The sequence below is a fragment of the Phocoena sinus genome, chromosome 10 (genome assembly GCF_008692025.1).
Source record: "Phocoena sinus isolate mPhoSin1 chromosome 10, mPhoSin1.pri, whole genome shotgun sequence".
Lineage (NCBI taxonomy): Eukaryota > Metazoa > Chordata > Mammalia > Artiodactyla > Phocoenidae > Phocoena > Phocoena sinus.
Genome location: NC_045772.1, coordinates 80,648,786 through 80,676,659, shown reverse-complemented (window position 1 = coordinate 80,676,659; position 27,874 = coordinate 80,648,786). Strand labels below are relative to the sequence as shown.

The window sequence follows — 27,874 nt, the reverse complement described above, 5'->3', positions numbered from 1 at the left end:
AAATGAGAAAAATTAAAGATAAAGAGAATATTACAAACAGCAAGGGAAGAGCAATAGCATACAAGGGAACGCCCATAAGGCTTTCAGCTGACTTTTCAATAGAAACTCTGCAGACCATAAAGGAGTGGCATGATATATCTACAGTGATGAAAGGGAAAAACCTAAAACCAAGAATATTCTACCCAGCAAGTCTCTCATTCAGATTGGATGGAGAGATTGAAAGCTTTACAGACAAAAGCTAAGAGAGTTCAGCACCACCAAGCTAGCTTTACAAAAAATGTTGAAGGAATTTCTCTAAGTGAAAGAGAAAAGGCCACAACTAGAAACATGAAAATTATGAAATGAAAAGCTCACCAGTAACAGCAAACACACAGTAAAGGTAAGAAATCATCCACACACAAAGCTTGTAGTAAGGTTAAAAGACAAAAGTAGTAAAATCATCTATATCCACAATAAGCAGTTAAGGGATACACAAAACAATTAGATGTAAAATGTGATATCAAAAACACTAATTATGAGGGGAGGAGAGTACAAATGCAGGGTTGTTAAAATGCATTTTAATTAAGAGACCAGCAACTTAAAACAACCCTAGATAGATAGATAGATAGATAGATCAATAGCTATATAAAAACCTCATGGTAACCACAAATCAAAAATCTATAATAGATATACACACAAAAAAAGAAAAATGAATCCAAACATAACACTAAAGATAGTCATCATCACAAGAGAAGAGAACAAAAGAAGGGAAAGAAAGACCTACAAAACAACCCCAAAACAATTAACCAAATAGCAGTAAGAACATACATATCAATAATTACCTTAAATGTAAATGGATTATATATGCTCCAGTCAAAAGACATAGAATGGCTAAATGAATACCAAAAAAGACCTGTATATATGCTGCCTACAAGAGACTCAATTTGATTCTAAAGACACACACAGACTGAAGGTGAGGGAATGGAGAAAGGTATTCTGTACAAATGGAAATCAAAAGAAAGGTGGAGTAGCAATATTTATATCAGGCAAAATAGACTTTAAAACAAAGATTGTTAAAAGAGACAGAGAAGGGCACTACATAATTATCAAGTGATCAATCAAGAAGAAGATATAACAATTGTAAATATATATGTGCCTAACATAGGAGCACCTAAATATATAAGGCAAATATTAATGGACCTAAAAGGAGAAATTGGCAGTAACACAATAATAGTAGGGGGCTTTAACACCCCACTTACATCAATGGACAGATCATCCAGATGGAAAATTAATAAGGAAACTCTGGCCTTAAATGACACATCAGACCAGATGGACTTAATTGTTATATATAGGGAGAGCGTTGCATCTGAAAGCAGCAGAATACACATTCTTTTCAAGTGCACATGGAACATTCTCCAGGATAGATCACATGCTAGGCCACAAAACAAGCCTCAGTAAATTTAAGAAAATTGAAATCACATCAAGCATCTTTTCTGGCCACAATGCTATGAGACTAGAAGTCAACTACAAGAAAAAAATTACAAAAACACAAACATTTGGAGGCTAAACAATATGCTACTAAACAACCAAGGGATCACTGAAGCAATCAAAGAGGAGACAAATGAAAACAAACACATGACAATCTAAAACCTAGGGGATGCAGCAAAAGTAGTTCTAAGAGGGAAGTTTATAGTGATACAAGCCTACCTCAGGAAAGAAGAAAAATCTTAAATAAACAACCTAACCTGACACCTAAAGCAACTAGAGAAAGAAGAAGAAACAAAACCCAAAATTAATAGAAGGAAAGAAATCATAAAGATCAGAGCAGAAATAAATGAAATAGGGACAAATACAGAAAAGATCAATGGAACTAAAAGCTGTTTCTTTGAAAAGATAACAAAATTGATAAACCTTTAACCAGATTCATCTAGAAAAAAAGGGAGAGGGCCCAAATCAACAAAATCAGAAATGAAAAAGGAACAGTTACAACTGACACCACAGAAATACCAAGGATCATAAGAGACTGCTAAGAATAGCTCTATGTCAATAAAGTGGACAACCTAGAAGAAATGGACAAATTCTTAGAAAGGTGCAAATCTCCCAAGTCTGAACCAAAAGGAAATGGAAAATATGAACAGACCAATTACCAGTACTGAAATTGAATCAGTAATTTTAAAACTCCCAAAAAACAAAAGTCCAGGACCTGGTGGCTTCACAGGTGGATTCTACCAAACATTCAGAGAAGAGTTAACATCTATCCTTCTCAAACTATTCCAAAAAGTTGTAGAGGAAGGAACACTCTTGAACTTATTCTGTGAGGCCAGCATCACCCTGATACCAAAAGCAGAAAAAGTTATCACAAAAAAAGAAAATTGCAGGTCCATATCAACTGATGAACATAGATACAAAAATCCTCAACAAAATACTAGCAGACCGAATCCAACAATAGACTAAAAGAATCATACACAATGATCAAGTGGGATTTATCCCAGGGATGCAAGAATTTTTTAATATTCACAAATCAATCAGTGTGATATACCACATTAACAAATTGAAGAATTAAAAACTGTATGAACATCTCAATAGACATAGAAAAAGCTTTTGACAAAATTCAACATCCATTTATGATAAAAAAAAAAAACCTCTCAGGAAAGTGGGCATAGAGGAAACATACCTCAACATAATAAAGGCCGTATATGACAAACCCATAGCTAACATCATCCTCAGTGGTGAAAAGCTGAAAGCAGTTCCTCTAAGATCAAGAACAAGACAAGGATGCCCACTCTCACCACTTTTATTCAATATAGTACTGGAAGTCCTAGCTACAAAATCAGACAAGAAAAAGAAATAAAAGTCATCCAGATTGGAAAAGAAGAAGTAAAACTGTTACTCTTTGCAGATGACATCCTACTACACATAGAAAATCCTAAAGATGCCATCAGAAAACTACTAGAGCTCATCAATGAATTTGGTAAAGTTTCAGGATACAAAATTAATGTACAGAAATGTTGCATTTCTATACACTAACAATAAAGTACTGGAGAAAGTAAGGAAACAATCCCATTTATCATTGCATCAAAAAGAATAAAATACCTAGGAATAAACCTACCTAAGAGGTAAAAGATCTGTACTCAGAAAACTATAAGACACTGATGAAAGAAATTGAAGATGACACAAACAGAAAGCTATACCATGTTCTTGGATTGGAATAATTAATATTATTAAAATGACCATACTACCCAAGGCAGGCTGCAGATTCAGTGTAATCCCTATCAAAATATCAGTGGCTTTTTTCACAGAACTAGAACAAATAATTTTAAAGTTTGTGTGGAGACACAAAAGACTTCGAAGAGCCAAAACAGTCTTTGGAAAAGAGAACAGAGGTGGAGAAATCACACTCCCTGTCTTCAGACTATACTACAAAGCTACAGTATTCAAAATAGTATGGCACTGGTACAAAAACAGACACATAGATCATTGGAACAGAAAAGAGAGCCCAGAAATAAACCCACACACTTATTGTAAATCTATGACAAAGGAGGCAAGAATATACAGTGGAGAAAAGACAGTCTCTTCAATAAGTGGTGCTGGGAAGACTGGACAGCTACTTGTAAAAGAATGAAATTAAGGCTCCCCTGGTGGCGCAGTGGTTGAGAGTCCGCCTGCTGATGCAGGGGACACGGGTTCATGCCCCGGTCCGGGAGGATCTCACATGCTGCGGAGCAGCTGGGCCCATGAGCCATGTCCACTGAACCTGCGTGTCCGGAGTCTGTGCTCCGCAACGGCAGAGGCCATGACAGCGAGAGGCCCGTGTACTGCGCAAAAAAAAAAAAAAAAAAAAAAAAAAGAAATTAGAACATTCTCTAACATCATATACAAAAATAAACTCAAAACGGATTAAAGACCTAAGTGTAAGACTGGAAATCATAAAATTCCTATAAGAGAACATAGGCAGAATACTCTTTGACATAAATTGTAGCAGTTTTTTTGGATCTGGCTCCGAAAGCAAAGAAAATAAAAGCAAAAATAAACAAGTGGGACCTAGTTAAACTTAAAAGCTTTAGCCCAGCAAAGGAAACCATCAACAAAGCAAAAAGACAACCTACTGAATGGGAGAAGATATTTGCAAATGATATGACTGATAAGGGGTTAATATTCAACATATCTAAATAGCTCATACAACTCAACATAAAAAAAACAAACAACCAGGTTAAAAAATTGGCAGAAGAACTGAATAGACATTTTTTCCAAAGAGGACATGCAGATGGCCAACAGGCACATGGAAAGATGCTCAACATTGCTAATCATCTGGGAAATGCAAATCAAAACCACAATGAGATATCACCTCACACCTGTCAGAATGGCTATCATTAAAACTACCACAAGTAACAAGTGTTGCCAAGGATGGGGAGAAAAGGGAACCCTTGTACACTATTGGTGGGAATGTAAATTGGTACAGCCACTGTGGAATATAGTATGGAGGTTTTGCAAAAAGCTAAAAATCGAACTATCACATGAACCAGCAATTCCACTCTTGGGTTTGTTTTTTTTTTTTTTGGCCGTGCCACACAGTTTATGGGATTTTAGTTCCCCAACCAGGGATTGAACCTGGGCCCTTGGCAGTGAAGAGCATGGAGTCTTAACCACTGGACTGCCAGGGAATTCCCCACTCCTGGGTATTTATCTGGAAGAAAACAGAAAACACTAATTCAAAAAGATACATGCACTCCAATGTTCATAGAAGCATTCTTTACAATTATCAAGATACGGAAGCAACCTAAATGTACATCAAGAGATGAATAGATAAAGAAGATATGATACACACACACACACACACACACACACACACACACACACACAATGGACTACTACTACAATGGACTACTACTCAGCCATAAAAAAGAATGAAGTTTTGCCATTTGCAGCAACATGGATAGACTTGGAGGGTATTATGCTAAGTGAAATAAGTCAGACAGAGAAAGACAAATATCATATGATATCACTTATGTGGAACCAAAAAAATAGAACAAACTAGTGAATGTAACCTAAAAAAATGCAGACTCACAGATATAGAGAACAAACTAGTGGTTACCAGTAGGGAGAGGGGAGTGGGGGGAGGGGCACTATAGGAGTAGAGGATTTAGAGATACAAAGTATTATGTATAAAATAAGCTACAATGGTATATTGTACAACACAGGGAGTATTGCCAATATTTTATAATAACTAGAGATGGAATATAACCTTTCAAAATTGTGAATCACTATATTGTACACCTGTAACTTATGTAATACTGTACATCAACTGTACTTTTTTTTAAAATTTATTTTTGGCTGCATTGGGCCTTCGTTGCTGCATGCGGGCTTTTCTGTAGTTGCAGCGAGCAGGGGCTACTCTTCGTTGTGGTGCACAGGCTTCTCACTGCGGTGGCTTCTCTTGTTGCGGAGCACAGGCTTTAGGTGTGTGGGCTTCAGTAGTTGCAGCCCGCAGGCTCAGTAGTTGCGGTGCTCGGGCTCTAGGTCCCGTGGGCTTCAGTAGTTGTGGTGCATGGGCTCTAGAGTGCAGGCTCAGTAGTTGTGGCACCTGGGCTCAGTTGTTCCGTGGCATGTGTGATCTTCCCAGACCAGGTATTGAACCTGTGTCCTCTGCATTGGCAGGTGGATTCTTAACCACTGCACCACCAGGGAAGTCCCTCTATCAGCTATACTTCAATTTAAAAAAATTTTTTCTTTGGAAAACAAAAAGTAAAACAAAACAAAAACACTGGACTCAAATTTCGCTGGACTAGTTACTTAGCATCATTAAACTTTTGGCTTTCAAACAGATTTCAAATACATTATTTGATTCCCAAAAGAAACCATGAGGTTTGCAGGAAATTACTTCTGTATTAAAGAAACAGGCTCAGATATGTTAAATGACTTGTCCAAAGGAAAAAAAAACACCAGTTTATAGTGTGAAAGCGTCGAATCCTAGACAGCAGACCACCAGGTGCCTCAGCTTACATGTGTAGACCAGATTAAAAAGATTTTGTGAGCACAGACTCTCAGAAGGTAAGAAGCCAAGGCCACTTCCATTTTTTAAGGAAGTCATTTAAATGTTTACATTGAAAAAATGGTTTTTAACAACAAAAATTATTCATGGAATAATTTAAATTTTAACATGCAGCACACTGGCAAGGAAACTAAGTAATGGGACAAAATTTTTTGTTTTTAGAGAAGTATACTTTTTCCATCCTGCCACTGCACCTCTGTGAATCAAATGTGTATGCACATGTATATGTATGTGTGTAAATATATTCTCTCAAGCATAATGTCAAATTTTAAAGTTGAACCGCTTTGTAACTATGGGCCTAAGCCACGTGGCTACTTGGTCTCCCTGCTTATGGCTCCTAAGCAGCAGCTCATATCCCACAATTTATTTCCATGCTTGAGGAGTTTGATACTAAATACTTTAAAATATTGTTAGATAGATTGATTACCGTCACCAGGGAGATGCACGTAGAGTGGAGCGAGATTTACTGTGGATCTCATTTTAAATAAAACCACAAACTTCCTTTGTAAAAGATAATCACAATATATTTTTTCAATCTAAATTCTGCGTTATTTTACTGAGTGTTAAATAACACAAATTACTTTCACCATTGAGAAGTGACCCAATTTGGCGAGGAAAGACAATACCAAAGTGTTAAATCATACCTCCGAAATGAGTTATATAAAAGCAGAGTTAAATTTCAGTTCTCAACACATGATCTTATTTACATAAGTATATGTGGAGGCTGAAAGTAAAGTAAACTGGAAGGTTAAAAAGAAAGCTTTACTCTTTAAATTGTGAGTCACCTAACAAATAAAAATCCCCTACATGAATTGTTTCCAAAGAACAGATCCTTTCTTCCAGAACTACGTAGTCCCATTAACCCATCTTTTCCTTTTGTTTACAGAAAGCCCTGTTTTGAATACACTTCTACTGACATAGCTTCATGATGGAACATAGCTAATTATGGGGCAATCCTCCCCCACCCATTAAGGAATATAAAAATAAGCCCCTTAGGTGATTCAGATTTGATTTCATGAAAAGAAGTGTATTATTCTGCCTGCCTAAAGATAGTCCATTTCTTATTTTCAAGGTTAATAAAAAAGAAGGATTAAAACGTGGAGATCGTGACTTCTAGAATGAGAGTCAAAAAGGGGTCATTTTATTTCTGTTTTGAACTTATGTGAGGGAAAGAGTGTGCCTGCTTGAGTCTGTGTTGGGGGGTGGGAGGGAAATGGGAGGGGTCTAATATTACATAGTGAATTTTTCCTATTGATCTGCTATTTAATCTAATAAATTTCCCCACATTTTTCTCTGGAGACAGATGGTGTTCTGCCATTCAAAATACATTAGAACGAAGCCTAGGGGCTGAAACCATAATTAATCTCATGTGGTATCTGATGGTCCCGAATTGGTCCCATGAAGAGAGTCCAGGCCTAAAAGTCTTGGGATATAGTAAATTAGAAACTTCATTCCCAATGATCATTGGTAAAATTATTCTCCTCCCTTCTTTATGGTGAGATCCATTATACCTACAGAGGACTGTAAAAATTACATATGTAGTTTAAAGGATGAAAACAAAACAATTCTCTGTGAACCCACACCTAGGTTAAGAAGTAGAACATGAATTCCGTAGAAGTACCTGTATGGAGGGCAGACAGCAGATGCAAGAGGAACTACAATCCTGCCGCCTGTGGAACAAAAACCACATTCACAGAAAGATAGACAAGATGAAAAGGCAGAGTGCTATGTACCAGATGAAGGAACAAGATAAAACCCCAGAAAAACAACTAAATGAAGTGGAGATAGGCAACCTTCCAGAAAAAGAATTCAGAATAATGATAGTGAACATGATCCAGGACCTCGGAAAAAGAATGGAGGCAAAGATCGAGAAGATGCAAGAAATATTTAACAAAGACCTAGAAGAATTAAAGAACAAACAAACAGAGATGATCAATACAATAAATGAAATGAAAACTACACTAGAAGGAATGAATAGCAGAATAACTGAGGCAGAAGAACGGATAAGTGACCTGGAAGACAGAATGGTGGAATTCACTGCTGCGGAACAGAATAAAGAAAAAAGAATGAAAAGAAATGAAGACAGCCTAAGAGACCTCTGGGACAACATTAAACGCAACAACATTCGCATTATAGGGGTCCCAGAAGGCGATGAGAGAGAGAAAGGACCCGAAGAATTATTTGAAGACATTATAGTCGAAAACTTCCCTAACACGGGAAAGGAAATAGCCACCCAAGTCCAGAAAGTGCAGCGAGTGCCATACAGGATAAACCCAAGGAGAAACACGCTGAGACACACAGTAATCAAATTGGCAAAAATTAAAGACAAAGAAAAATTATTGAAAGCAGCAAGGGTTTTCCAACAAATAACATACAAGGGAACTCCCATAAGGATAACAGCTGATTTCTCAGCAGAAACTCTACAAGCCAGAAGGGAGTGGCATGATATACTTAAAGTGATGAAAGGGAAGAACGTACAACCAAGATTACTCTACCCTGCAAGAATCACATTCAGATTCACTGGAGAAATCAAAAGCTTTACAGACAAGCAAAAACTAAGAGAATTCAGCACCACCAAACCATCTCTACAACAAATGCTAGAGGAACTTCTCTAAGTGGGAAACACAAGAGAAGAAAAGGACCTACAAAAACCCAAAACAATTAAGAAAATGGTAATAGGAACATACATATCAATAATTACCTTAAACGTGAATGTATTAAATGCTCCAATCAAATGACACAGGCTTGCTGAATGGGTACAAAAACAAGAACCATATATATGCTGTCTACAAGAGACCCACTTCAGACCTAGGGACACATACAGACTGAAAGTGAGGGGATGGAAAAAGGTATTCCATGCAAATGGAAATCAAAAGAAAGCTGGAGTAGCAATACTCATATCAGATAAAATAGACTTTAAAGAATGTTACAAGAGACAAGAAGGACACTACATAATGATCAAGAGATCAATCCAAGAAAAAGATATAACAATTATAAATATATATGCACCCAACATAGGAGCACCTCAATACATAAGGTAACTGCTGACACCTATAAAACAGGAAATTGACAGTAACACAATAATAGTGGGGGACTTTTAACACCTCACTTACACCAATGGACAGATATCCAAAATGAAAATAAATAAGGAAACAGAAGCTTTAAATGACATAATAGACCAGATAGATTTAATTGATATTTATAGGACATTCCACCCAAAAACAGCAGATTATACTTCCTTCTCAAGTGCGTGCAGAACATTCTCCAGCATAGATCACATCTTGGGTCACAAATCAAGCCTCAGTAAATTTAAGAAAATTGAAATCATATCATATCAAGCATCTTCTCTGACCACAACACTTATGAGATTAGAAATGAATTACAGGGAAAAAAATGTAAAAAACACAAACACATGGAGGCTAAACAATACGTTACTAAATAACCAAGAAATCACTGAAAAAATCAAAGAGGAAATAAAAAAATACCTAGAGACAAATGACAATGAAAACACGATGATCCAAAACCTATGGGATGCATCAAAAGCAGTTCTAAGAGGGAAATTTATAGCTATACAAGCCTACGTCTACAAACAAGAAAAATCTCAAATAAACAATCTAACCTTACACCTAAAGGAACTAGGGAAAGAAGAACAAACGAAACCCAAAGTTAGCAGAAGGAAAGAAATCATAAAGATCAGAGCAGAAATAAATGAAATAGAAGCAAAGATCAATAAAACTAAAAGCTGGTTCTTTGAGAAGATAAACAAAATTGATAAACCATTAGCCAGACTTGTCAAGAAAAAGAGGGAGAGGACTCAAATCAATAAAAATAGAAATGTAAAAGGAGAAGTTACAACAGACCGCAGAAATGCAAAGCATCCTAAGAGACTACTACAAGCAACTCTATGCCAATAAAATGGACAACCTGGAAGAAATGGACAAATTCTTAGAAAGGTATAACCTTCCAAGACTGAACCAGGAAGAAATAGAAGATATGAACAGACCAATCACAAGTAATGAAATTGAAGCTGTGATTAAAAATCTTCCAAGAAACGAAAGTCCAGGACCCGATGGCTTCACAGGTGAATTCTATCAAACATTTAGAGAACAGCTAACACCCATCCTTCTCAAACTCTTCCCAAAAATTGCAGAGGAAGGAACACTCCCAAACTCATTGTATGAGGCCACCATCACCCTGATACCAAAACCAAAGATACTACAAAAAAAGAAAATTACAGACCAATATCACTGATGAATATAGATGCAAAAATCCTCAACAAAATACTAGCAAACAGAATCTGACAACACATTAAAAGGATCATGCACCATGATCAGGTGGGATTTATCCCAGAGATGCAAGGATTCTTCAATATATGCAAATCAATCAATGTGATACACCATATTAACAAATTGAAGAATAAAAACCATACGATCAACTCAATAGATGCAGAAAAAGCTTTTGACAAAATTCAACACCCATTTATGATAAAAACTCTCCAGAAAGTGGTCATAGAGGGAACCTACCTCAACAGAATAAAGGCAAAAAAAAAAAAAGTACCTGTATATCCCTCACTGATTGCACCCCACTTTCTTTTCCCAAAGAGAATTCTAACTTCTGTGTTAGCTGTTCCCTTTCTTTTCTATATAGTGAGGTAACATCTGTAGATATCAGTAAAAACATATTAGTTAGTTTTACCTGCTTTTGAACTTTATACAGTTTTTTAAAAAACATGCTACTGTTTTGTCTGTGACTTTTTTTTTTTTTACCTAGCATCATTATTTTGAGATTCATCCATGCTGAGTATATCAGTACTTTATTCATTTTTGCTATTCTTGGTATTCCATTCAACGAATAAGCAATTTATCCATCTGTTGATGGAAATTATAGTTTCCAGTTCTCATTATTTTTTGTTGTTCAACTGCAAGCAATGCTGTGAATGTATTTCTTGTACATATCTCTTAAGATATATTAAGAAATATCCATATACTTAGAAGTGAAATGCTAAACCATATTATTTGCATGTGTTCTACTTTATTAAGTAATGCAAAAAAGGTTTCCAAAGTGTTGTAGCAATGTACTTTCCCACCAACAGAGCATGAGTGTTCCGTTTCTCTTTCCATTGCTCTGTTTTCTCACTTACACTTGGTATCATCAAACTTTTCATTTGTAGCCATTAGATGGGTATATAGTCTATCACTATAGTTTACTTTGGATTTTCCTGATTACTAATGAGGTTGAGTATCTTTTCATTTTTGTACTGACAATTAGAATTTCTTTTATGAAGTGCCCATTAAAGTCTTTTATCCAGTTTTCTGCTGGGTTTTTGTGTTGGTCTTTTTCTTAATGATGCAAAGGCATTCTTTATACAGTCTGCATGGTAACACTTTATTGTTTATGTGTGTAACAAACATCTTCTCCTTGCGGTTTTGTGACTTGCGGTTTTATTCTCTTTATAGTGTCTTTTGATCAACGTTAACTTAATTTTAAGAAGATTGAATTGATCAGTCTTTTCCTTTATTGTTTTTAGTTTTTGTTTTGGGAAATTCTTTCTACGCCAATAACAGAGATATTCTTTCTCCTTCAGAGTATTCTCTGTTTATTTTGGCCTTTTACATTTAGGTCTTCAATCCAGTTGAGTTGAATGTTTATATTTGGTTTGGTTTTTATATTTGGCATATGGCAGTAGGGGATCTGGTTTTATTCTTTTCCATAGAGAAAATCAGTTGGCCCGGGACTGTTTATTAAAAAGCTGGTCTCCTCACATTGATCTGAAAATTCCATCTCTGACATTTAGCAGATATCCATATTTACCTGTCTGGGCTCTCCGTTCTTTTCCTTTGGTCTATCTCCGCACCAATACCACACTGTCTTAATTGCCATAGCTTTATAATGTCTTAATATATGAGAGGTCCAGTTCTCCCACATTTCCCTTAGCTGTTCATAACTCATGGCACTTCCATGTGCATTTTATATTCAGCTTGTGAAGTCCCACCAAAAAAAAGAATATTTTGAGAGGAATTATACATCTATTTTAGGAGAATTGACATCTTTGATATTGAGACCTCCAGTCCATAAGCATGGTGTATGTTTCCATTTATTTGAATCTTTTTCAGTATTTTAAATAAAGTTTTATAATTTTCTCCAGAAAGACCTTGTATACTTTTATTAGGTTATACATTTATTCTAAATACATTTATTCTTTAGGTACTATATATTTTTTGAAGTTATTATAAATTATGTTTTTTAAAATATCATTTTCTTATACTTTGTTGCTGGTGATTAGAAAAGCAGTTGATTTTTATATATTGACTTTACAAACAGCCAACCTTGATACACTCCCTAGTTTTAATAATTTATACGTTGATTATTTTGTGTTTTTTGTATTCTCAATCATGTCATTTCCCAATAATGACAAATTTTTTTCTTCCTTTCCAATTCTTATACTTCATATATTGTTTTCTTGCCTTATTCTACTAGCAGTTCTTCTAATACAGTGTTGAAAGGGGTACTGATAAAAGATCTTGTTTCTGATTGTAAAAAGAATTCTTACAGTGTTTCTTCGTTAATATTTCTGAATCTATTAGGATAATCATATTTTTCCACTAAGCTGCTATTGTGGTAAATTATATTCATTAATTTACTAATATTAAACCAGTCTTGTGTTCCAGGGATAAAGCTGTCTTGGTAGTGATGGGTTATTCTCTTTATACATTTCTGAATTTTGTTTGCTAATATTTTGTTAAGATTTTTGTATCTTTGTTCATGAATGAGATGGGCCTATAGTTATCCTTTATTGTATTGCCATTGTTGAATTTTAATATCAAATTTCTATAAGCCTTATAAAAAGAGTTGAGTTTACTATATATTGGGATAGTATGTGTAAGAAAGAATATAGGAATATGCAGGTTTTTATTTCTCTTTGCTTCATTTTCTGTCAGTTAAAGTTCTCTAGGGACAAATATATGATATATTTATATGTAGAATCTTAAAAGTAATACAAATAAATTTATTTACAAAACAGACTCACAGACATAGAAAACAAACTTATAGTTACCAAAGACAAAGTGGGAGGAGGGATAAAGTAGAAGTATGGGATTAACAGATACTCACTTCTATATATAAAATAGATAAATAACAAGGATTTACTGTATAGCAGAGGGAACTATATTCAATATCTTGTAATAACCTCTAATGGAGAAGAACCTGAAAAAGTACATATATTATATATATGTACAATCGAATCGCTTTGCTGTACACCTGAAACTAACACAATTAGTGTGTCACAATTACATATTGTGAATTGACTATACCTCAATAAAAAAAACTTCCCTACAAATTTTTCCATTTCATCTAAATTTTCAAATTTTTAGAATAATGTTTTTCTAAATTCATGAGAATTTATCTTTTATATCTCTAGAGCATCTAAAATTATGACCCCATCTTTATTCCTATCTTTATTCATTTATTCCCTCTTTCCTTTTTTTGGAAAAATCTTGCCATAAGGTTATTAGAGTTTCCAATGTTTTGGAAGAACCTATGTTTAGCTTTTTTGATCTGTACTAATTTGTATTCTATTTCATTATTTCTGGTATTATTTTAATGACTTTCTCCTAATTCTTTAGATTTATTTTAGTCTTCTTTTCCTAATTTCATAAAATAAATTATTAGCTCATTAAATTTCAACCTTTTTATGGTGTCTAGCATAATTACATTGTAGTCAGAAAATGTTTCATGTGTAATATCAATCTTTTTTGTCCAGTATAAATGCCCCATGGGTACCTCAAAACAAACCACTGGATTTTGAAGCTGCTAGGTATAGTGGTCTATATATGTCTGTCATATCAAGCTTGTCTGTTGTGTGGATCAGATTTCTTATATCATTATTTTTGAATGCTCACTCTTATCAGTTACTGCTAGAGATGTGTTAAAAAGCTCCCACTCTTACTGTAAGATGTATTGCATTCTCCTTGTAAATATTGCTTATATATTTCAGTCTATGTTATAAGGTGCAAATGAGTTTAAACTTGTTAGGTCAATTTTAATATGAGAAATATATTCAGAGAGGCCTACATTTAGACTATAAGTTATTTTTAGTTCAGCGATTCTGATTTTTACATTTTATAAAACATTTAGTAAACTACAGTTTAGACCAAAAGGATTTTACTGTCATATTTAGCAATTCAGGGTTAAAAGTATTCATGTCCCTTAACCTTGTTAACTCATTTCTGGGATGCTGTCCCCCCAAAATAATAATAATAACTAGAAGATGAAAAGAAATAACCAGTAGATAAAAAGTTTTATACACATAGATAAAAGCACCATACATATTTATGATAGTGAAAAAAAACCAAATATACATTCCAACAATAGAAGAGTGGTTAAGTAGCACACAGCTACACGATGGTATATTATGCAGCCATTAGAATCATTTATAAAGAATTTGTGATAACACTGTAAAGTTATTATCACAATGATATGCAAATAATGCAGAGTATACACTATGACTTCAATTACTATAATAACAACTGTAGAAAAAATTCTGCAAGGAAGTAATTCTAAATAGTAATATTAGTTGGTGAGATTTGGTTTTCCCCCTTCCTTTCTACTCTTTTGTGTTTTTCATATTTCCTACAATATCCATATATTTTTTTCCAATTAGATAGGGAAAATAAACTTAAAAATATAGACTGACAATACATTTCTAACTAATATTTGGGTGTACATGATTAGTCTTTCATTCTATGTTATGTTGCTGTTTAGTTGACATTTTAAAATATCAAAGTAAAAAGCCATTTAAAATGTGGGATATGGATATGTATAAAGTAAAAGTCAGTGTTTCAAATAGATGCCTTATTGTGCTTTATGTCTCATAGGTAAAGTGTTCATCGAAGGGAACCAGTGCATTGCTGCCATGGTTTCCAGTCATCTGAGCCCATGGACAAAACCAGCAACTATTGGATCCTTCAGCCCACATGTGACAGAGTTTCCAAGAAAACGAAAAGGGAGTGATTCAGACCCATCCCAGTAAGTGAATTTGTTCCTCTAACCCCAAGAAGTCTTCGACTCCAGGGAAGAAAGAAAAATATTACTTTTTTTTTCTTTTAAAAACAAATTAAAACCTTTAGTTTCTTTTTATTTATTTATTTATTTATTGAAGTTTAGTTGATTTGCAATGTTGTTAGTTTCTGGTGTACAGCAAAGTGATTCAGTTATACATACATATTCTTTTTCATATTCTTTTCTATTATGGTTTATCACAGGATATTGAATATAGTTCCCTGTGCTATACAGTAGGACCTTGTTGTTTATCCATTCTATATGTAATAGTTTGCATCTGCTAGTCCCGAACTCCCAATCCAACCCTCCCCCTCCCCCTCCTTGGCAACCACAAGTCTGTTCTCAATGGCTGTGAGTCTATTTCTGTTTCGTAGATAAGTTCATTTGTGTCATATTTTAGATTCCACATGTAAGTGATATCATATGGTATCTTTCTCTTCCTGACTTACTTCGCTTAGTATGATAATCTGTAGGTCCATCCATGTAGCTGCACAAGGCATCATTTCATTGTTTTTTACAGCTGAGTAATATTCTGTTGTATATACCACATCTTTAGAAAAAGACTACTTTTTAAATCATTATTTTTAATTACATGGTAATTAAAAATTTGGATAGGGTCAATTATTTATCCACCCAGCTGCCACCTCTGTCATTGACTGATCCAACTCTGAAGGTTATTAGGTATCCAGGAAGGTCAACTGGAGGTTAATTTGCTTAACGTTTATGGTCACAGGAAGATATTTGCCTTCCTAATTGAAATACTTGACTTTGAGGAGAACATCTTCTTGCATGTTTGGCTTACAATAATAATCACTACTTGCTTCTTTCCTTACTTACCATTCGTGTAACAACCAACCCTTGGTTATCTGTGGTGACTTTAATCAAATAAAACTCTTGTTTTCCCTGTTTAGTAAGCCAAGTAGATTATACAATCAATGTTGAGAATACTTACTATCTCCTGGTTCATTTTTATTGCCTAAGGCAGCTTGCAGTCCCAAATATTCTTTAATGGCCTCCCCAAGGCTGGGGTTGATCTGGTGGAAGTAATAGGACACAGTAAATATAGCAATCTGGAGCAATTCATTTTAGGCTGGTACTTTATGTAAATCATGAACGAAGGGAAAAATCCTGAGTGGGGAACAGGATGAGGACGTAATGAAACAGCTCTTTATAACTCAGTTCTTCCTAAGACACTTTATATACTTTAGCTTCAGTTTCCAAGACAGCAGATTCAGTGTTATTCAAATATAAGTACCAACGTACTTCCCAAGACACATATAAATGACTTGAAGATTATCTGCTGCTTTTGGTTGTCTGTATTCTCTTAGTCTCTTCCAATAATGTGGATGATTGTAAATAACTACAGTTGATCAAGTGACAGTCTATCTAGAACCGTTTGCTGTGCTACATCCTAGGCTATCAGTTAGTTAGTCCCCATTCACCTCGAGCTAGAAGTGATTGTCAGTCCTTCTTTATTTTCTTTAGGATCATAAGCACCGTTGTTCTTTCTTAATATCTAAATAAGAATGTGGCTTTCAAGTGAGAACTAGAGTCACATGATTTTACGCGACGTAGGGGCATGGTTGAGACCTTATAGTGGTTTTGAGAGTGAATGGGAAAATGAGGGCAGTGACACAGGAAATACTAGAAACATGCAAAGTAATGACAGATAATGATTTTTTTGGCAGAAGGCAACACTAGAGATTATTTAGTCAATTACCCGCATTTTAGAAAATGAAGCAGCTGGAACTCAGAAATATCAAGTGCCTTGGCCAACATTATCCAGCTAGCTGGAATGCCTGATTGTCAGTGCGGTAGTTTCCTCATTACACCCTGGTTCCTGTTTCTCTGCAACTGGAAGGGAGGGTGCTTCTAGCACATGAGAACAGCCATGCTGTCCATTTTCCAGCATGTCTGGTAGGGGTGACCCAAGGCCTCCCTCCTTCCAGGTCAGGAATCATGAAAGAAAAAGTGGTGGAAAAACTTTCTCAGAATCCCTTCCTATCTCCTTTCAACAAGGGTAGAAATACCAGCATCCAGTGACAGCAGGTAAGTCCTGGACTATCATTTGACATAATTCCTACTTGAAGACGGCATATAGTAGCAGCAGAAAGAGAGCGTACACCCTACTGATTTGCCCATTATCTATCCCAGAGCTTCTCCATTCTGCCCCAGTCCTTCTTTCATCCCACCGTTTTCCATTCTCTCTAATGAAATGAGGGATGTCAAAGTACTTTATGGATTTTACGAAGTACTGACTGTATAGCATCCTTCCCAGAGACTCGGGGCATGAAGTTGATTTCATTGGTGGAGCCTCCAAGTGTTGGATATATTTAAACAAAGAAGAATATATGAGAAGGTTCACCCTTTCTGCAGCACTGTTGGGTTTGAGTGGAGAGCTGGTTCTTTAAAACAGTCGTTGATGAAGATACCCTGGAATGTAGTCATTAACATTTACTGAGTACCTGCTATATGATACCCAGTAGACCAGGTGGGAGACACACAGATAAGATACAAGAAACTTGTACAAATGGGAAAGATACAAATAGTTATTGCACATCATGATAGCTTCCATAAGGGGGACCCTAGGTATTATGGCAACAAGGAAAGTTGGGTATTTACATAATATTGGGATCAGAGTGAAGGACAGCTTCCTGGAGATGTTGACTTAAGCTAAGTTTTGAATGAAGGATGGAAATGAGCCATTCAGAACAGGAGTAGAGAAGGTACTTTAGGCAGAAGGAACAGCTGTGCAGAAGCACAGAGTATGAAGCAGCGCACCGCTTGATCAGGAAACAAGTGGTTGTCACAGTAGAGCAGAGGGCACACCAGGAGGTGAGGTGGGTGGGCTATGAGACTTGAGGGGTAAACATGGACTAGGTCACGAACCTCTGCGGAACTAAAGCGTCTGAAAAGTGTCTTTGCTAAAGAATCTGAAAAGTGTCTTGAATGCAGTAAGGAAAATGGAAGGATTTTAAGCATGAGAAGAGCTTGATCAGATTACATTTTAAAAACTTTGCTTGCCTTTGCACTTTTTAAAAAAACGTTTTATTGTAGTAAAATATATGTAACATAAAATTTGCTGTTTTAACCACTTCTAAGTGTACAATTAAGTGGCATTAATTACAGTCATGGTGTGTACAACCATCGCCACTGTTTCTGAAACTTTTTCATCACCCCAGTCAGAAACACGGTACCCACTAAATAGTAGTTCTCCATACCCCCTTTCCCCCCAGCCCCTGGAAACCTCTAGCCTACTTTCTAGCTCTAAGAATTTGCCTGTTCTAGACATTTCACATAATTGGAATCATACAATATTTGTCCTTTTGTCTCTGGCTTATTTCACTTAGTGTAATGTTTTCAAATTCCACCTACGTTGTAGCATGTATTAGGATTTCATTCTTTTTTACAGCTAAATAATATCCCATTGTATGTATATACCACATTTTGCTTAACCATTCACTTTTTGGTGGATATTTGGGTTGTGCCCACTCTTTGGCTATTGTGAATAATGCTGCTATGAACATTGGTGTACAAGTATCTGAGTCCCTGCTTTCGATTCTTTTGGGTATACACCTATGAGTAAAATTGCTGGGTCAGATGGTAATTGTTTTTTCTTTTTTTTGGAGATTCATCAGTTTTTTAAATTAATTAATTATTTACTTTTGGTTGCATTGGGTCTTTGTTGCTTGTGTGAGGGCTTTCTCTAGTTGCAGCAAGCGGGGGCTACTCTTTGTTGCGGTGCGCGGGCTTCTCATTGCGGTGGCTTCTCTTGTTGCGGAGCATGGGCTCTAGGCGCACGGGTTTCAGTAGTTGTGGCATGCGGGCTCAGTAGTTGTGGCTCAGGGGCTCAGTAGTTGTGGCTCGCAGACTGTAGAGCACAGGCTCAGTAGTTGTAGAGCATGGGCTTAGGTGCTCCGCAGCATGTGGAATCTTCCCAGACCAGGGCTCGAACCCATGTCCCCTGCATTGGCAGGCGAGTTCTTAACCACTGCGCCGCCAGGGAAGTCCCTCAGATGGTAATTCTATGTTTAGTTTTTGAGGAACCACCAAACTGGTTTCCACAGTGCCTGCACCATTTTACGTTCCCACCAGAAATGTGTGAGGGATTCAATTTCTCCATTTTCTTGCTGGCACTTGTTATTTTCCATTAAAAAAAAAGTTATCATAGTAAGTGTGAAGTGGTACAGATTTATATTTTGAAAGGACCACTCTGGAAACAGCATGGAGAATGGGCTGAAGGAGAAAAATCCAGCAGGCAGAGAAAACAGCTGAGAGATGTTCGCTAGGGAATAGGATTTTCTGCGCATTGGTCCAAGAGAGTGGCCCTAGGCAGGAAGGGCATGGAAAGGGAGGGACACATGGCACATTTAGAAGATAGAATCTCTAAGATTTCGTGCTTGTTCATGGGGGAGAGCGGAAATGTAAGAAGCATCCAGGTTTTCTGACTTGGACACCTAGATGGAGGATGGTATTTTCGTTCACAGAGGCTGAGGGAAAGATGATGAGTTCAGTTTTGGCCACAATGAGAGTGTGATGTTTATGGGATCTTCAAGTAGGTGGATGGATATGAAGGTCTGGAACTCAGGGTTGAGGCCTGGCCCGGAGATGGAGATTCAGACACCATTAATGTACAGAGAGCAAGTGGACTGGCATGGATGCATGTATGGAGTGGGAAGACTGGGGGGCTCAGGGAGGAGGGGACGCCTACCCTGAAGGTGAGGAGACAAGGCTCTGAAGTGGGAGCAACGTCTCAGAAACCGAAGGAAGAAAATTTTAAAGAGAGAAAGGCATAGAAAGCAGCAAATCTGGGGCTTCCCTGGTGGCGCAGTGACTCTCCTTGAGAGTCCGCCTGCTGATGCAGGGGACACGGGTTCGTGCCCTGGTCCGGGAAGATCCCACATGCCGTGGAGCGGCTGGGCCCGTGAGCCATGGCCGCTGAGCCTGCACGTCCGGAGCCTGTGCTCCGCAACGAGAGAGGGCACAACAGTGAGAGGCCCGCATACCACAAAAAAAGAAAGAAAGAAAGAAAAAAAAAGAAAACAAAATCTGGAGGCTGTTTTGACCGTATTTGCTTCCAATTTTGTTTGTGTTTCGTTGATTTAGGGATTCAAAATGCAGTGAAAGTAGTTTTCAAGGAAAGCTTGCACTGTGTTTTGAAAAAATTATGTTACTGTAATATAAGATGCTACACTAAGAAAATGCATCTAAGTAATGTGAATGTTATTAATATCAGAGAGCTTATTAAAATTCATAAATAAAATATTATGACTGTAGACCAAATGCCAGCATGGAGAAAAATACAAAGAGCAAATTTACTAACTATCTAGGTGCACGCTGCAAACAAAGAAATGAATTATATGCCTAACAACGTCGTGCCTTTATTCTGTTCTGCAAGGGACCATTAAATAAAAGTGTATTTGGATTTCCTAAGTACAATAGGTTTGGATTTCACCAAGGAGGCAAGTTCAGTCAGTGAGTTAATTTGCTAAAACACGTATAATCAAAGCAAAAGCATGATTTAAAACAGCCAAACTTTACCTTTTGAGATTGAAGTAATGTATAGGTATATATAATTCCAGACCATTAGGAAGAAAATCATTCATCTATATAATTATTTTCTGTTTTAGTCCATAAATATGAAGTCAGGCAGAAAAGAGAAAAGAAAAAAGAAGCTGACTTAATCTAACCCTTTCTTTTGCTTCAAAGAAGCTGTTTAAAAAAAAAAAAAAAAAAAAAAAAAGAAGCTGTTTAATTTTATACCATAGAGCAGGCTGACAATGATCAAGGCATAGAGGAAGGTACACCAACCAGCACAGAATAAGTTTCACTGGCCTCCTGTTAGGTCTGTGACCTTGAGTGGTCATTAACCTTACTGGGCCTCAATTCCTTCATCTGTAAAATCGGGGATAGTAATAACTACATGATTCTTAAATGCTGTGAGAATGAAATAACACATGTGAAAATATTTTTGATAAACTATCATCAAAGCTATTTATTTAGACAGTGATAAGGAAAAGCATCCTTTGATTAAGGTTTTGTCTTAGTGGTCCTTTTTTATTTGGAATATTTATATGCATCTGTTCATAAATTTTATTAACTTTTCTATAAGCAGCATATATTTATCTTTTGTAAGCAAAAAATATTCTTGAAACCTCAAATAAAATACATCACATGAATAAAATAGTTCAAAGGTAGGTCAGACTTTTTTCAAAGCCTGGAAAATGATCATTGTTGAGTCTTCTAAGGGAAATTTGGCAAGATGAGTCAGAAGCCTTAAAATAGTTATCCGTAAATTGTTTGTCTAAGGGTTTATCCCAGGAGAGTCATCAAAGATGCATGTACCACGATAGTATTAGTCATACTATTTATAATATTGAAAAATTAGAATATTGAGATATCTAATAATAGAAAATTATTAAATAAATTATAGTGTAGCTAACCAATGGGCCACTATGTAATCATTACAAATCATATTCTCCAAGAATATTTGAAGCTATGGGAAAATATTTATGTTACAGCGTTAAGTGAATAAGGCAAGACATGAAAAATTTTACACTATGATCTGAATTTTGTTTATTTTATATATATATACACATATATATATAACACACATCTACATAAATATCCTCCCATGCCCCACCACCACCCCCATAGCTAAGTAAAATAGTCAAAGCTGTTTTTTGTATGTATCTAGATACATGTCTAGGAAAGAGATTGGAGGGAGACCCATTGAAATATTGACTGTGGTTATTTCCAGATGAGATTATGGGTGCTTTGCCCTGAATTTTTAAAATGCCCTTTCAAAAAACGATACATTTGGGACTGTATTTTTAAAAACACATATTTAAAAAGACCTATTCCTTCTGCATAGTTTTTTAATGTGGAAAGTATTCTATCACCATCAGTATATTTCACTTTGGTAGTGGTCTGGCGACTACATTTCTGAATGAATAAACACACACCCATATAGCACATGTGTGTATGTATATGTATATATAAGTATTTATACACACACATATATACATTTAGTATATTCTGCTAAGGCATATACTAATGTGAAAATTAATATTGGCAAGTGATCGGTTTCCAGTTTTTAAAAATATTTCTTACCATCTAGATGAATTTTCAGGTAAAATGAATTCCTTTTGATTAAAGATCTGAGATTCTTAATGTATTTTCAGGCTATTTTAATAGAGCTATTATAAAATTTTTGGCTAATCCATTAGTTGTTTTAAAAATAGCTATTTTATTTAATGTTATTTCTATGAACATTATATTCCTTTTCAAGATTGGCATGGGACAATTTCTAAATAGAACGGTAATTATCATTCATTGTCAGTTCGCATAGTTTTGTTACCTGATGGGGATGAGGCACCTGTCAGCTTTAGTAGGAGAGCAGCCCATGCAGACAGTAATAATTGTTTCAATTAGGAGCTCAGGGTAGCATGTATAACTAAAGACTTAATAGGAATTAGGATGATTGGACTTAATCCCACATTTATTTCTCAAGAATTACCGAAAATCTGTTTCATGTAGTTTGATATTTTATCCTGCTTTTTTGTAGAATGGAAGATGGTGAACAACAAGTAAAAATGAAGTCCTTCAGGTATACTGAACTGTTGAGAGGATACACGGTGGGTGGGAAAGGTCGCACATGTAGTCCGTTAGCCAAAGCAAATGGTGATGTCAAGATAGAATGGATTCAAGAATATTAGCTTTTTCTCATATGTTCTGCTCTGAGAAGATGCAGATACCTCAGGCCCAAACTGGGGTGCTCATAAGTTCCTTTTGCTCTGATGAGCTCATTTCCAGCTCTGGAATGCATGCAGGGAGTCAGGTGGGTGATGCCAGCAGTTCTGCTTCTCTGTCAGAGAAGCCAGGCAGATCCCACAGGGCAGGGTCCCTGCCGCGTGCCTGCCTGCCCTGAGTCCAGAGCGTTCCCGAGCTCCCTCAGCCCTGCTGGACCACCTTTCAGCATAGGAAGTCTGAAATGGGAACTCATTTCCTTCTCCACGGAGCCAGAGACCCCTGCCTTGAAGTAATGCAGCCACTCAGGGTGAAGGAGTAGGAGTGACTGGAAGTAAATACAGTTCTAAAAACAAAACAAAACAAAACCATCTGATACCATCATCAGATACATTATACCTTTTTCTTCTATCTACTTGAATAACACTTCGGCTTACGTGTCTTTAAATTTTTCTCAGAATAGCTATTTATTGAAAACAACTATTATTTTCTTGAAGCACTAGAGAAAACCTAATTCATCCAATAAGTAAATCAGAATTACTTACAAGGAGTGTCTGATAATTAGGAACCATCACCATAAAGTCTGTCACTTGTTTCATCATATTCTTTCAACGTCAACAAGTTTTTTCCCCTACATCTGGCAACATGGCCAGATCTCAGTTTTGCTTTTTCTCCATTTATTCTGTTTTTTTTTTTTTAAATGTGACTCTGCAGAACACTGACATGGTTCAAAGTGACAGTAACAGTTCACAGAATTAAGAGCCAGAGCTCTGATAAATTATTAAGCAGAGAACTTGCCTCTGGGTAAATATGCCCTTCTTTAATAAAATTCTTTAAGAAGTCTTTTCAGGTGCACCTCCTTCAAGTAAAGTACCTTATTCAAAAACTGGCTATTTCACCTTCCTCTGTCTTTCCTAGCTCCCAGCATCATCATTCATTATTCCCAAGTGACCTTGTTCCTACCTGTTCTCATCTCCCTCAAAGCCCTGGCTCTAAGAGGAGTCACTTTCCCTTCTGCTGTACATTCCTGGAATCAGGCACCTCTGTCCACTGCTGCTGTCCATGCTAATGGGTAATATTGTTAGAAAGAAGAGGTGAACATTATAGCAAGTAGATAATCATAACATTTTAAAAATCATAAATCTTTAAAAGCTTCTCATGGGGGAATTCCCTGGTCCAGTGGTTAGGACCCGGCGCTTTCACTACTGTGGCCTGGGTTCAGTCTGGTCGGGGAACTAAGATCCTGCAAGCCATGTGGTGTGGCCAAAAATCAACATAAATAAAAATTGCTCATGAATAGACCAAAGTACGAGCAGATAACTGCATTTTATGTAAATACACAGGTAACTTGAATTCCATCCAGTTCACCCCAAAGTACTTACTTTGTTCCAGGAGTGTCATTGGCCAAGCGTGAATGGTTGGGCGGATGGTGCTCCATCAGCGCTTCCCGCCTTGGTCCCGCTCTTCCATCTAGTTTAAAGTCTCTAAGAACAGATGGGGACGAGTCTCCTATTTTTCCTCTTTCCCATTAGATTGCCTTCCCCAAACTCTTCTTCTTCTCTTTTTCTTTTGTTTTAATATTACCTTTTTCTTTCTTTCTTTTTTTTTTTTTTTGAGGTACGCGGGCCCCTCACCGCTGCAGCCTCCCCCGCTGTGGAGCACAGGCTCTGGACGCGCAGGCTCAGTGGCCATGGCTCACGGGCCCAACCGCTACGCGGCACGTGGGATCCCTCCGGTCCGGGGCACGAACCCGTGTCCCCCGCATCGGCAGGCGGACTCTCAACCACTGCGCCACCAGGGAAGCCCTTTTTATACTTTTTAAGTCAGTTTAAGTGAAGGTTTCTGTCACTTGTAACCACAAGATTCTTTCTTTTCCCCACTCAGAACCTAGCTATGTTTATTTTATTTAATTTAGTTTTTTATTTTTTTATTGGAGTGTAGTTGCTTTACACTTCTGTGTCAGTTTCTGCTGTACAGCAAAGTGAATCAGCCATATGTATACATATATGCCCTCATTTTTGGATTTCCTTCCCATTTAGGTCACCACAGAGCACCAAGTAGAGTTCCCTGTGCTATACAGTAGGTTCTCATCAGTTATCTGTTTTATACATGGTAGTGTATATATGTCAATCCCAATCTCACAATTCATCCCCTCCTTCCCCCTGGTATCCATACATTTGTTCTCTATGTCTGTGTCTTTATTTCTGCTTTGCAAATAAGATCATCTATAACCACAAGATTCTTAACAAATCTTAAGAGAGAGTGCTTAGGTTGCATTGCTTGTTCAACATTTCACATGTTGCCAATATTTCTCTTATGTCAGTGCAGCTGAATGACCATTTTACCCTGGGAAGAACCAGTTCTCTCTTGGGCTGTGGCGACCGCTTTGCTGAGCACTGTGATAATGGCAGGAGGCTCGAGAGCCCGGGGCCGTGTGTGGTTCAAGTTTCAGGCTCACGCTCATTGACAAGTCACGTAACCTCTGAGTTAGAAAAGGGGCACAGAGATGAGAGGGGATTAAGTGACATCACATCGTTGTGGTGTCATCCGGAGGCCAAGACTGCCCCCCATCTGCTGAACTGGCTGCTGGGGAGTGTGAATGAGGCCCCCCCCAGACTAGGCTGCCAGATAAAATACAGGACACCTGGCCAACTGTGAATTTCAGATATGTAATGAAGACGTTTTAGTACAAGTATGTCCCAAATATTGCACAAGGATATACTTATACTAAAAAAGTATTCACCGTTTATCTGAAATGCAAAGTTAACTGCGCGTCCTGGTGCCCCAAGTGCCCTCCCATGTTCAGGCTTCTCAGGATGTGTACTCCAGGGAAAGGGACTCTGCAACTTCGGTTTGACCACGTGGCTCAAGCCATCTCAAATATTTAAGAACTATTTTAAGAACTAGAATTTATAGGAGTTTGTGGTTACTTGGCTCTTCAGGGGGAAGAAGGGAGGGAGGGTCTAGAGCTAGTCTAGTGGTGTCACCAATCAAGATAAACCCTACAGAAGGAAGAGTAATCAGGGCTGGCAGAGGAAGGATTAAAATGGGGTCAGCTGCAGAGAATGCATTCAGTTTGGGATTTCTTGAGTTTTCGGGGGCTTATGAATCCCTGACGTGCATAATTTTAGTCCTGAAGGTTGGGAATTGGATAAAGAATGAATGAGATAGGGATTGAATGGTAAGTAGCTTATGAGTAGTTGTAAAGCCTTATGAAGGTGTGCAATCTCTTAGGGTGAAGCTATAGGTGAGGAGAGAGTGGTGTCAAGTGAGGGGTCTCTGGGGGGCCAGTATTGAAGGACAGAGGAAGAGCTGAGTAGGGAGGCTAAGGGGAGCGGAGCCTCCCTTAGCGGAGCGGAGCCTCCCTTAGCGGAGCAGAGCGGAGAGGCTGGAGGAGCGGAGAGCTCACAGAAGCCAGCGAAGAATGAGAAATGGCAATAGTGTCAAATTCAAGGCAGGGATCACCTGGGGTTGCATAAGATGACGATGACCTCTGCTAGAGTAGTTTTAGTGGAATGGGGGCTGGGAGGATGATTTGATTTCAATTTTTTTTTTGGCTGCACTGGGTCTTCGTTGCTGCCCGTGGGCTTTCTCTAGTTGCGGTGAGCGGGGGCTACTCTTCGTTGCAGTGAGTGGGCTTCCCGTTGCAGTGGCTTCTCTTGTTGCGGAGCACAGGCTGTAGGTGCATGGGCTTCAGTAGTTGCAGCACACAGGCTCAGTAGTTGTGGCTCACGGGCTTAGTTGCTCCATGGCATGTGGGATCTTCCTGGACCAAGGATCAAACCCGTGTCCCCTGCATTGACAGGCAGATTCTTAACCACTGCACCACCAGGGAAGTCCTGGGAGGTTGATTTAAATAGGAGAGGCACCTGGGAGATGAAACGTTAAGTGGAGACCGTACTCTCAGGAAGCTGGCCAAGGAGGGAAGACATTAGCAAGGAAAAAAAATCCCTAGAATTCTGGAAAGGGGTTTCTTCCTCAAAGGGAAGAGACTTGAGCCCATTTATCGACGCATAGAAGGAGCTGTGAAAGAGAATGAGCTTAAAATGCTGATAACTGTGCAGGCAAAGACCAGAAGGGAGTTAGCTTTGAATAGAAGGCGGCCCATTCTTCCTCTACGACTGGAGGGAAGCTCAAAAAGCACCTGCTGCAGCTCTCACACAGAGGTCTTAGTTCTTGAAGGTTTCAGGGAATAAGGTCAGGAAGGAAGGAGCAAGGGTATGGGGGGTGGAGGTAAAAGCAGTGTGAATGAGTGCCACTCCCGCCTCTTCCCTGAATGCCACCTGCAGGGCCAAAGTCGGGAGGAAGAACAGTGGGGGCTTGCTGGCCTCACCCGTGCTCCCACTGCTGCCTCTGGGGTCACTGGGGGTCTGTTAAATGCTAAATATAATGGAAGCTCTTTCTCCTTCTTAGAGAAGCTCATAGCCAAACCGAAAAGCGCAGGAGAGATAAAATGAACAACCTGATTGAAAAACTGTCCGCGATGATCCCTCAGTGCAATCCCATGGCACGGAAACTGGACAAACTGACAGTTTTAAGAATGGCTGTTGAACACTTGAGATCTTTAAAAGGTGAGTTTGAAATGGCCTCCATACTTGGATTTGTGAAGTCTTCCCTGTAATTGAAGTCCCTGATGGGTTTGTTTTGTTGTTATTGGCTATGAGATTTTATACAGATGTGTCTTTCAACTTCATAGGTATTCATTTTGATGCTTGTCCGTATTCTGTACGTGGAGAAAATACTAATTTGGATGTCAGAAAACTTGGTTGCACTAAAAGCTTCATCTTGAGTTTACTGTGTGAACTTGAAAAGCCTTTATATTTCTACTAGTTTCCTCACACATAATATGAAGATGATAAAACCTGCTGTACATACCTCTCAATATTTTAGAAGTTTTTAAATGTTAATTATTATAATTTTAAGTTATTGACAGATTTCCACTATTAGAAAAGAAAACCTCCTTAAATTCAGCAATTTCTCTTAAAACTTTATTCAGACTTGTAAGTAGTACCTGAAAATGCCTCACACCTTACTATTCTA

The 27,874-nt window shown here is 37.5% G+C and overlaps 1 protein-coding gene across 4 annotated transcripts in view; it reads left to right on the top strand.

Moving 5' to 3' along the window:
• The window catches only part of ARNTL2 (aryl hydrocarbon receptor nuclear translocator like 2), a 92,555-nt gene that overhangs the window by 24,440 nt on the left and 40,241 nt on the right, over positions 1–27,874 (top strand). For 2 of the 4 annotated variants that reach the window (XM_032646283.1, XM_032646286.1), the window contains exons 2-4: positions 14,902–15,052; positions 22,653–22,694; positions 27,248–27,405. In XM_032646283.1, the coding sequence (XP_032502174.1) occupies positions 14,902–15,052; positions 22,653–22,694; positions 27,248–27,405 (351 nt within the window). Of the gene's footprint in view, positions 1–14,901; positions 15,053–22,652; positions 22,695–24,868; positions 24,914–27,247; positions 27,406–27,874 lie in introns of those variants that run through there. The other 2 variants (XM_032646284.1, XM_032646287.1) reach the window with 2 other exon arrangements.